This window comes from Varanus komodoensis, unplaced genomic scaffold (genome assembly GCF_004798865.1).
Source record: "Varanus komodoensis strain SLA01 unplaced genomic scaffold, ASM479886v1 scaffold1, whole genome shotgun sequence".
NCBI classification, from domain to species: Eukaryota; Metazoa; Chordata; class Lepidosauria; order Squamata; family Varanidae; genus Varanus; species Varanus komodoensis.
The window spans coordinates 9274820-9287012 of record NW_025335268.1 but is presented as its reverse complement, the minus strand read 5'-3'; the positions used below and the strand labels follow the sequence as shown (position 1 = coordinate 9287012).

At 38.6% G+C, this 12193-nt stretch overlaps 1 protein-coding gene across 6 annotated transcripts in view; it reads left to right on the top strand.

Annotated features, from left to right (window-relative positions):
- LCLAT1 (lysocardiolipin acyltransferase 1) overlaps positions 1-12193 on the top strand; it is a 103573-nt gene that overhangs the window by 26470 nt on the left and 64910 nt on the right. For 5 of the 6 annotated variants that reach the window (XM_044437850.1, XM_044437931.1, XM_044437761.1 and 2 more), the window contains 2 exons: positions 5312-5480; positions 10178-10376. In XM_044437850.1, the coding sequence (XP_044293785.1) occupies positions 5316-5480; positions 10178-10376 (364 nt within the window). In that variant the 5' untranslated portion in view covers positions 5312-5315. Of the gene's footprint in view, positions 1-5311; positions 5481-5952; positions 6205-10177; positions 10377-12193 lie in introns of those variants that run through there. The other variant, XM_044438023.1, reaches the window with a different exon arrangement.

Genomic DNA, 12193 nt, shown 5'->3' with positions numbered 1-12193 from the left:
GCCTAATTTTTGAAAGGGAAAAGTGGATAGTATATCTCAGATTACAAGAAAACAAAACTAATATTCTGCATTGTTATGCCAAATAAACGTGTGTTTTAAGTGGAGGGTGGGCAGAAGATAAATCTCCAGGTGTTAGTTGTTTGACTCCTATAAGCTCTTGCCAGTATATTAATGGTCAAGAATGATGGGAATTGTAGACCTTTAGTTGCTTTGGACTCCATTCAGCCCTTCACTGTTTTAGGTTAAGGAAAGTGAGAATCTGAAATGTGGTGTTAGTGACATTATTGGAAAGCCATAATAGTGACTAATAATGACATAAAATTATTCAAAGCCATCCTACTCAGAAGTAAGCCACGAAGTTCCATGAGATTTACTCCCAAGGAAATGAGTACAGACTTGCAGCAACACTGCTCTTCTTAGGCTGCATACATACGTGGGGGTAATTCCCAGTGAAGTCCATATAGTTAACTTTGAGTACATATCTAAGTGAGCTTTGATTTTATTTTATATGGGCACAGCTATTAAAGCCATAATAGCAAAAGGGACAACGTATAGACCTGAAGGGGCCAATGTGTATGTATTATTACTGCTCTCAATGTTCATTGTCTAGTGATCTTGTTAAAAAATACTTACTTGCATTCAGTTAGGTATGTGGGTGTGATTTGCAAGTTCAGTTCCTGGTGTGCTGAATCACCCTTCAACAGTGAGGAAGTACAATGGAACAGCATGCTCATTCTTAGATCAACTTCAGAGTGTTTTAAGATTCTTGTTAGCTAACTGACATCAACCACAGCAAAATGTTTCAGTTTGTAACAGTTTAGATGTAGCTAGTATGTGAGTGCAGAGGAGGGGAGTAGAAAGGGGAGGGTGAGGATGGAGTGAATGTCCAGGGACGCATTCCTGACTGCTCAGGCATGGCTTGGATAGATCTGATTATTTATTTTAAATTATATGCTTTTGGAAGACTGTAATCATCAAAATATTTAGAATAATCTGGGAATAGTTGTACATTAAGTTTCCTTGATGGATTAGGATTTCTATAAGGAACAGAGTAATTTTGATGCTGTCATGAATTTTGGGTTGGAAAAAAATTGTATATTTTTCAGTAATTTTTGTATGTATTTTATGTTCATTATAAAAATAAACTTTGGAGTTAAAAATGCAACTGTTTTGGAAAGTAACTCTCTATTCTTAGCCAAGAATGTTTAAAACTAACTGAAAAATAAAACAAAATATTTTAGGATTTACTATCCCCTGTTACCTGGAAACAGAAAATGTTTTTCTCTTGCTATGGCAACAAGAACATGTGAATAACCAATATCTTGGAGTACTGCCACACAATAGATGGGAAATCTATTTTGTGCCACAATAGAGTTGTATCTCAACATTTCCAGCCTCCAATTTGAAATGTAACCTAACTCCTCCCAATATTTCTCCATGATCTTTTCTTACAAGTGGAAAATTACTTTAGAATAACGTTTTTATATGGCCCTTAAGAACCTTTTTTAAATGTGTTCCTACTGTAGCAAAAAAGATAATTGTCTAAAAACTGTTTCCATATTTAACTACCCAAATTGATTTCATGAAGTAGTGTTAAGAACTTTATGTCGAAATGGGGTAGTTTTCTGTTGTGGTTTTTTGCAAAGGATTTTTTAAAAACAAAGATACTGTTTTGAACTCATTTTATGGATGAATGTGTTGTTTTCCTACCCAAGGCAAGATACATATTTCACATTCCTAGATAGCCTCATTTTTTTCAGAGCATGCATTCAGTTTGTATTGACATTTTTTGGAATTGGCAGCCAGCATCTGAGATAGTCAAGCTTTAATTTTTAGTTACAAAGGGAGTATAACATGTTTTGCTATGGCAAGTAGGTATTCAGCATCTATGGTGAAAGGTCACTGAAGGTTAACAGTGGTGCACCTGTTTTATTTAATGTATTTCAAGTTGATCTGAAGGTCTCTGTCAAATCCAGACAAAGCTGCAATAATGAAGAGTTGCTGCTGTCCACCCAAACTGATGGGTTGTTCTTTAGGGGCAATTTTTTTCCTCCTGGTGATGAACAGTGGGCAGCAGCAGGGATCTGTGATAGCTTGTTAATGATGGCAACAAACCAACCTGTTTGGTTTGGTACATCTCAATAAGTTACAGTGCCCATCAATTGCAACTTGGATATTCACAAATGACAGCTGATGCATATTGTAACCCCTCATGGCTCATTTAGACAATGCTGCCAACTCTGCATACTGATTCAGAGTCTTGCCCAAAGGCACAGTGGCTGCATTCAGGGTCATACTGAAGCATGGTATGTTTTCAAGTCTGAACCTATGTCTGTTCTTAACTTTGGTTAGGACAAATAAACCATAGTTTAGCTTTATGTCTGATTATAGCCAGGGGCTGTATTAGCACATAACATTTAACCACAGGGTTTTTAATGTGTATAAGCTCTAGGCTTGTAGGCTTCTTCCATCTTCCCTTTCCTGTATGGCTCAGAGGAAGAGATTGGAATTTCAGAATTGCGGTAAATTATCTTGGCTTGTTTCAGTAAGTCACAGTTAAGACTCAGCACAGTTCCCAGCTCTTACATACTAACTGTATCTAGTTTAAAATAGAAAAGGCTTCTGACCTTATTGTGGCTGCATTGAAAGATGAAGCACCTGAGGCTTATTCCCAATGAAACTAAACTATGGTTTAGCATTCCACATGAACCAGACCATAGCAGGAACAAGACTTTCTCCAGAGCTCCCAAATACAAATTTAGCTGGACACTTTACTTCTTGCCTGGCCTTTTGAAGGAAAAACTCATGCAGAAAGCCCTCCTTATAAAAACATGGCAATGTTTTCTTAAAGCACAAAGGAACCATACTTCTCCTTGCTCTATTTGCTCCAAGATAAAAGCAATGATTTTTAGACATGGTATGTCTGATGCATTTAGTGGAAAATTCAATCTTCAGCGCTTGAGTTTAAGTTGAGTTTCTGTCTTATACAGAATAATATAGCTAACAAATGGAGAGAGCCGTGTGTGTGTGTGTGTAATGGAACTTGAACATATTTGGTTCTGATTATTTAGCATAATGAATTGCTTTTTCATTGCTACTACCTCCCATTTTTTGAAAACATCAGTTTCTTGTCAGCCTTCTGTGATTTCTTCTAAGTCCATTTTAACCATCTTTTTAAAGGGCAGTTCAGACTATTGAAGAGCTGCCTACGTGAAGCCCCATATGTTGCAAACAACCAATTTAATCTTAAATAATGGAAAATGGGCTATTTGTAGACTCTTAATTTGGAAAATTAGTGTTTCCAAATTTATTTAATGATACCATGGTGCCAACTAAGATGGAAACTTTCCTATCCAATGATAGGATACTCTGGGAATGTTCCACGCTTAGCAAAACTCATTATATATCTCATTTATTTAATATGGGCACTACATTATAGTTTTGACCAGAAACAATAATCTTAGAACATTTACACTCAGATTCTTATAGGGTGCTTTGTAGAGGTTAGATAGTTTCTCTCTCTCTCTCTCTCTCTCTCTCTCTCTCTATATATATATATATATAGAGAGAGAGAGAGAGAGAGAGAGAGAGAGAGAGAGCGCGCGCACGCAAATGCAATTATCTACATTTTTGTTACAGCAGCATTTTTAACTAGCAACTGTTTCTGAGGCAAGAGGAGATAAAACTTGAAGCTTAAGATGGCATGTTATGCTCACCTGAAGGTGCTTCCTTGAATTCCACTTAAAATTTTAGAAAATTTCTATTCCAACATTCTACTGCACCATTTGGTCACCATTTAAACATGCAAAATAAAAATAAGATAATAAATTCATCCATTAAACTGAAATAAAAGAAGTTTAAGGTTTTAAAGGTTAGAACCAGTGTTTTGAATTAACTCAGATACAGACCAGGAGCCAGTTCAGCTCATAAAATATACTCCGAAGTAACCAACCCCTGATAACATGGGCTAAAGTATTTTGCACTTGTTGTAGATTTCCAATATTCATCAAAGCAGTCCCACATAGAGCACATGGTGGTAATTAGCTCAACATCCCTTTTTCAGGAAGGGCTAGAATTGACAAACAAGCCAAAAGTGTGCAAAAACATCCCTGGCTGAAGTTTCCACCTGAAAAACCAGAAACAAAGCTAGGTCTATCAACAAACCAAAAATGTGTAGTTGCCACCCCCAATTCCTCTGTGTGAGCTCTTCTCCTGTGGTGTGAAGGTGCCCCCTCATGCCAGGCTATCCTAAGGAAGTGTACTGGTTTGGGTGGCACCAAGTTAAGACATAAGCAAATTTATGCTGCAGTATTGAACCCTTGGGATGCAGGTGGCGCAGTGGTTTAAACTGCTGTGGTGCTGGGATGGTTGATCGAAAGGTCAGCAGTTCAAATCCACAGATGGGGTGTACTCTGTCCCAGCTCCTGCCAGCTTTGCAGTTCGAAAGCATGCAAATACAAGTAGATAAAAAGGTACACTTTGATGGGAAGGTAACAGCGTTCTGTGAACTTCAGTGTTTAGTCATGCCGGCCACAGGACCATGGAAACTGTCTGCGGACAAAAGCTGGCTCCCTAGGCTAGGAAATGGAGATGAGCGCCGCCCCCAAGAGTCAGACGTGACTGGACTTTAATGTCATGGGGAAACCTTTACCTTTTATTGAACCCTTGCCGGCCTGCCTGCTTTTCCTGCTCCAGAGGAGGAAAGTCTGGTGGGCTGTGGAATTGTGGGGTTTGTTTCATGTTTGCTAGTTTGGGCCTGCTTGAACAAGGCTCTCCAGGTGTCTCCAGGCTCTACCTGTAGCTCCTGGTCATTCCCCCCATCAGCTCTTGTACCTAATCTTGCCTGAGATTAAAAACCATTCTATAGATTCAGCTCTGCAAAGATATTGCAATGGAAGCTTTCCCCCCTTTTATTGCCTCTGTCACATTTTATTGGATATCTTTCTATTTAAAATGTTATTCAGTAGCACACAATTAACATGGAATTAAGTTGAATAACTTAATATTCATCTAATCTTAAAATGACCACTGGTATACAGAGAGCTTCACTGACCGGGTAGTACAAAAATGAAATAAAATACTCTTCCGTGACATGAAGTGGCGAACACAGTGGGGAAAACTGAACATCAACATTTTACTTCTGCCCCACCTTAATTGTTCAGAATTGTTTTGAGGGGTCAGTGTCAGTATGCTTCCCGGTAGCATTATTTTTCCGGTAATACCATCTAATAGAAAAATCCAGAGTGGAGTCAGTTTGGAAAGAAGTCTGTTGAAATTGATTTATGTAAAAACCTTTTCCTTTGTCTTTCAGAGCCATGCTGTCATGTAGAGGAATTTACTTTGTACTTACCCTATTCTTGGGAAGTGTTTTTGGAAGCATTTTTATGCTCAGCCCCTTGCTTCCATTGATGTTTGCCTCCCCCTCTTGGTATCGCTGGATCACTGACCGTGTTGTTGCTACCTGGCTTACACTTCCAGTGGTAAGTTGTTTCCATGTGTATTTTATAAAATTGTCATGTTTACTATAAGATGTCAAACAATAATTTTTCTACTTAATTATAATTTAATTCTCAGTAATATAATGGAAGTGTCAAAACAATGTTGTTTTTCTCATTGTAGATATACTTAAAAATGAATATGAAATCTGTCTGCATGACCTGGGTTTGGAGAAAAGAGATTCAGTGGTTGGGGATTCCCTTAAGAGTCAGGCACAACTTTTGTTAAGGAAACTGTAGGTAAATGACACAGGAAGGCTAAGAGAAAACTTATTCTTAATTCTCCCACTCAGAGGGGAGAAGTCTAGCTTTTTATGGAAAACAGTAGAAGTAGCTTTTTTGAGAAGGCAGATAAAGAGTGAGCTGAGCAGTAAGCTCTGTGAGGCTGACATGCTCTAGAGACTTGATGTGGATTTGGCCGTTGGAAGTATTAAGCTGTGACTCCACCTATTTTCAGCCTGAATGTTTATAAATGGACTCAGGAATTACAAGATGCCATACAACTCCAGAGATTATCAGACGACCTCTTTAAGTGACCTTTTTCCAAAGGAGACCAAACTTGGATTTGCACTGCACCTGGGAGCTTCTCACTGCTTGGAAAAATGGGCAGAGTGCAACTGTGTATATGTGTGTGCACGCACACACGTGTGCACTGTTTTCTCTACATGGGGTCCTCCATGTACTGTACCAGCATGCATCGTCATAATAGGTATATTACATATATGTATAATATATATGAAAAGTATCACCACTTGCCTATCGAATTTCTGTTATTCCCACTGGTTTACACTTTTTATTGTCCGTACACATGTGTTTGTATTTTCCCTTTCATGGATGATAGGATTATCAATGCATATTCCATTTCCTGCTATGTTGCCATGGCACAGGAATTCCAAGATCGCCTTTGTTTCAGACCATTGCTCTGAGGGAGGAGACCTCAGATTGAACCATTGAGGGAGAGGGAGTGATGAAGATGCAGCGAGGAGGAGATAATGTCGGTGCATCCTCCTGTCTCAAGTAGCAGAATAGAGTCCAAAAATATAGGTGCAATGTCAAGCACTGATTTTTTTTTTTTCCAGAAAGAGAACCACTTAAGTCTTGGTTAAGTATGCATAGTATTGCATCTGGCATGGAGTAATACATTCAAACTTTGTTTAATAGGGCTCAGTCCCTACCTAATAAGTGTGTTTAGCATTGCAACCTTAGCTATGTATTACTAATTGGTGAAGATAAACATAAAAAGCAACTGCTTCTCATTTAGAGATCTGGGGAGAGGAAGGTCTGGAAAGAATTTGGCTGATACCCAAAATGACTAAATTGAAAAGTCACATAAGTGCTCAGGAAGGACAACTATTAGAAAATTAATGGAACATTGGGCATTATTTGTTCTATTCTGGAATGGAAAATGTAATAACATGCAGCCATATGATTTATTGTCTTCTAAATGATACTTTTACCACATTAATGACTTGTCATTAATTATTTTAGTATCTATGTTTAATTAATTTTCTTGTAGCACATATTATTTTATTTAAATAAGCTAATAAAAGGAGGTTTTCCTGATGGTGTACTTCAGATAAGCTGCAGCACATATACCTATAACTTTCAAGGTGCTGCTCTGTAGTCCCTCTTGACCTTTGGCTGTCCAGCAAAGTCACTACTTGTTAATTCTAATATATCAGTATAAATAACAGTAACAGTTTCTAAATAAGTTTCAGGTTGTATCTGTATCTATGTTTATGACTCCACCCTCATTTTTTTCAATGTTAAGGTGGTTTTATGTTTTTTATGTCTTGCTTTAGCTTGGCGGTTTTAGCTATTTTAATTTAAAATCCCTATTTGATTGTAAGCTGACATGGGAGCTAAACTCATGGGCACAGAGTACTCTCTTTTATTCAGCTAAAATCATACTATCATTAGGGATTCACAAGCATGTGTGTGGCATAGAAATGAGAGATTCTAATGCAGAAACATCAGGTATACAAAAGTATATGAACTGTTCCTTTCTTGGAGCATGTCAGTAAATTAGCAGGCCTGTCTTGCAATACCAGAATCAAGGATACCTGTATTCTTGGTATGCTCAGAGAGAGACAGAGAGAGACAGAGACAGAGACAGAGATAGAGAGAATGTTTAAAAGAACATGATGATTATGTCAGGTAATTGTAACTTATACTAATAGTGAGAAGTACCCAAAAAAAAGCAATCCTACAGTGGAGGCTGGAACTACAAAGCAACCCTGTAAGGATTGAGCATGATTACTATATGCAGAATACTGGCTGCTTGAGCAAGTGCTTTCTGTGGTAGAGGTGAATTCAAAAAATCAGGAAGGGAGAGTAGATGGAGTGGAGTATTCTGGGAGGGTATGTGGCTGACTAGTTGGAACTCCTGCAGCATTTAGACGCAGATCACACTTGTAGTTAGGTATAATGCTGATATTGGAAAGAAAGAAAATTTATATAGATCTGTGGCACTGAAGTTAAAACTGCTCCATGGCCAACACTACAGTCATGAACTGTACCCATACCCAAAATGCCTTAAAAATATATGGCAATTAAAACTGCCCCAGCCACAAGACTCAGAAACTTACCAAAGGGAAGGTGGTGATGGCAGCAGGAATAGGTGCTCCCAAGGCCCTGCCAGAATGTCTTTTCCCAGTTGAAAATTAACATTCTGTCTATCAGTCCTATCAAGAATGTAGGGAAAAGAAAAAGCAAGTCAGAGCATGTTCAGTAATTGTATTAAATTAAGGACTAGGCCAAGAGTGGTAACTTTAGGATGGTAAAATGCTATCTGAGGATGCAAGGTTGTGGGGATACTTGGGCAGAGGGCATGTGCATTCACACATGTACCATCTTTTGTTTGAATATGATTACCTTGTAGGATTGGGCCTTGATAAAGTCTCTTGTCTACATAGATTTGGATCTTGAGAAAAGTTAGTGGAAGGAATGTTTCCAAGCTCATTCTACCCCAGCATACCTCATCCCACACTTTTTTCAGGAAGCCTTCTCTTCCTGTCTTCTGGTGATGCATTTTGGGGCACAGAGAAATGGCTGTAAGGAAAGAAAGATGAGGCTTTCATTCTGCGAATTTCCTTAAGTTAATTTTGCTTAGAATCTAAACCATACAATCCAACTTTGTGTTTCCAGCAGTGGGCACTCTATAGTATTAATTGCAAGCAACATCTTAATGAGCTTGACTATTTTTGTCCCTGATATATGGCCAGTTTTTGAATGGTCATATATAGTCTGTTCTGCTTATTATAATGATTCAGTCTTAGACTTGATCAATAATATCAGGCCAGTGCTGCAGTTAGTTGAGTCATCCATTACTGCTTTTTATTACTCACACCATGAACTAAAAGCCCTTCACAGAGGTAAGCGACATCTCAGTTGATTGGCTGAGGCATGGAATCTGTTTTATATACTTATTTTTCCATCTTGCTTAATTCTGATGCTGCTTCATATTTCTGTACATCGTAGCTTGTTTTGAGATAGAAGATTTCACTTTTCCCTTTGCGTAGTTCAGAGGGTAAAATATGCAGATTTGCACATTCACAGAGGAAAAAATACTCCATGGAGGCTTATTTTCCCTCCTCAAGTGTTACTCATGAGCCACCTAATTAGCATGATTGTGCTTTCCAGGTTTGCATTGTCATGACATCTGAATCCAATGGGGGTAGATGAACAAGCCCTGAACTTCAGAGTGGTTAGTAAAACCTCCCCAGCCAGACACCCTTGTTGAACCTGCATCTTGCAAGAGTAACCTACAGCTGGTTTCCTTGAGCTCCTTTTTGGTCATTACATTATGCTGTTTCTGTTTTCTACTTTTGTATCCAAAGTTTGCTTTGAAGGGTTCAAGATGATGTGCACCTCATCTTGTGATCAATTAGATTTGAAGAAAGTTATTTGATCAAGGATTTCTATTTGGATCACTTTCCAAATACTCTAGATGCTATTCATTTATAATGCAATTTCTTAGATACATTTCCTAAAGCAGGTCAGTGTGATGTACAGCATAATCAAAAATGCAAACAGTAAAAATACAAATACAGAGCTGTAAAATGTTCCTGAAGAGCAACAGTGGGAAGCCAGTGTGGTATAGTGGTTAGAATGTCAGATTGGATACCTGGGAAATTTGGGTTCTAGTCCCACTCAGCTGTGATGCTCACTGGTTGAGTTTTGGCCACTTACAGACTCTCAACCCAACCTACCTTGTTGATATGAGGATAAAATAGAGCTTTGGAAGCCACCTTGGGTTCCTCTCAGTAGGAAATGGGTGGAATATAAATACAATGTAATAATAACAGACCTAACAAGTCATTGCATAGAAAGATTACTATTCATATCATAAGATTACTGTCATATAGCTAATAGTGTATTAAAAGATTTCCCAGGAAGACTCTGCCATGGGATGGAAGCTCTGAAGAAGGCCCCATTCCATGTGCTACTGTAAAATTCATCCATTTATGTGATGTCAATGATTTCTCAAATACCTTCAGTTAAATGGGTAAATAGATATTAACTATTATATTTAGTGTATGATGTTGTCTTGTTTTATAATACGTGTGCAGGATTCTCACCACATAATTTTTATTGCAATATGCGCAGGAAGCTGTGTAACTCATGGGGTGGGTTAGAAATCAGTCAATCAAATAAATAAATAACAAAATTTCTTTTCCTAGGCCTTGTTGGAGATAGTGTTTGGCGCAAAGGTGGTTATAACAGGTGATGGATTCATACCTGGAGAAAGAAGTGTCATAATCATGAACCACCGAACACGAATGGATTGGATGTTCCTATGGAACTGCCTGCTGAGATATAGCTACCTCAGACTTGAAAAAATATGTCTCAAATCTAGTCTCAAAGCTATTCCAGGATTTGGTAGGTCACCAACATAAAAGTATTTTTTCCTGTTTTTTCTGCTCTTACATGTTCTCCCCTGCAGAGGAAGGCAGGACGCGCTCCAGCAGACCAAAGCTCAGGGAGCCAAGGTTCCATTTGGATGCCAGGAAGCACTTCCTGACAGTCAGGACCCTGAGGGTGTGGAATGGGCTTCCACGAGAGGTCGTTGAGGCCCCATCGGTGCGGGTGTTCAAGGATAGGCTGGACGTGCACATGGTGGGCATGTCGTGAGCGGAGCCGGCTGGTGCCAGAGGTCAGACTAGATGGCCTGGGAGGCCCCTTCTGACTCGTTCTGTTTCTGTGTTTCTATGTTCTTCTACTAGTTGCTTCATCATTATCTATCCTAGTATTTTAGGATATTTCTTTTCATAATAATGGTGACTATAATTGCATGTATTGTTTAATTAGATATTGTTAGCTGCTCTCAAGCCTCTGTGGAGTCATTTGGTGAGTTGATCAAAATTCCCAAATGATAAATAAAAATATTTTAATTGTTTAAACTGCTTTCTGATTCACAATGCCGAAAATAATTTGTAATGTGTTAAATATTACTCTCTTCAAATCTGATGAAAATTGATTTATATTGTGTGTAGTCAGGCTCTTGCATTAGAACAGATCTGCTGGATCAAAACCGGGTTAGCTTCCTACCATGTACAACCATGAAGTCCAGAAGCATGGGCAAGACAGCACCAGCCCTTTCCCAGTGTAGTTTTTCAGCACCTTATATTCATTCTGTGGTATACTGAAGTGGGAACAGAATGCTGGGCCCGATGGGTATTCAGTCTAGTCAAGCACATTTTTCTTCTCATGTTTGAGAAGGAGGATAAACAAAGGGGGTAGGTAAGATACTAGTTACATGCAGCTCCTGCCACCCACTAAGATTTCCTGTTGATATGCTGCTAACATTTCTAGTGGCAGTTTGGCCTTTTTAACCCTTTGTAGTAATTTGCTATAAAAAATTAAGTGCAAATTGCCAAGTTTCTTTGCTGGCACCAAGGAAGGTGATGTGAGTCCCATGGATGAAAATGTTGCTTATAAGGTGTGATCCCACAAACCAAATAATTCAACATTTTTATACAGAACTTGGGCTTATGTTACTTGAGCAGCAGCCACTCATGCCACAGTCTTTAAAGGTTGTGGGTGTTAGAAAAGCAGTTTGTGTGGTATGTCATGGATGGGAAACCTGCTGTTCAAAGGGAAAAGACAATATTGCTAGAGATAGTCAAAGGCAGAATGGTTAGACCAGATACAAGACGGATCAATTCTATAAGGAAGCCCCAGCCCTGAGTTTGCAAGAGCTAATCAGGGCTGCCAAGGGCAAGATATTTTGGAGGGCATTCACTCATAGGGTCACCATAAGTCAAGAGATGACTTGACAGCATATAACAAATACCAGAGCCTCCCAGCAGGAATCCTTTGACTTTTTGTTTCTTCTGAAGAGCAGACACTTGCTATACAATATCCCAAACCGCTTTGAAAATCTCTTGAGTATCAAAGAGTTTGTTTGTTTGTTTGTTTGTTTGTTTATTTAGAAAATGTCTATGCTGCCCCATTCGCTGAAGCCTCGGGGCGGCTCACAAAACATCATGTCCCTTGGGTCATTCTAGACTAGTTGAATAGTGTATGTCTAAACTGACCATTTAGACCCTAGCCAGGATATTTTATTGAAATGTTTTGAAGTAAAACATTCACTTGAATTTTCTAGGATGATTTGGAAACTATTAAGGCCTTTAAATTTACAAACAGGTAGATATATAAAACCTCTGGAGATTTTAAAACCTAATGCTTTTGTTTTG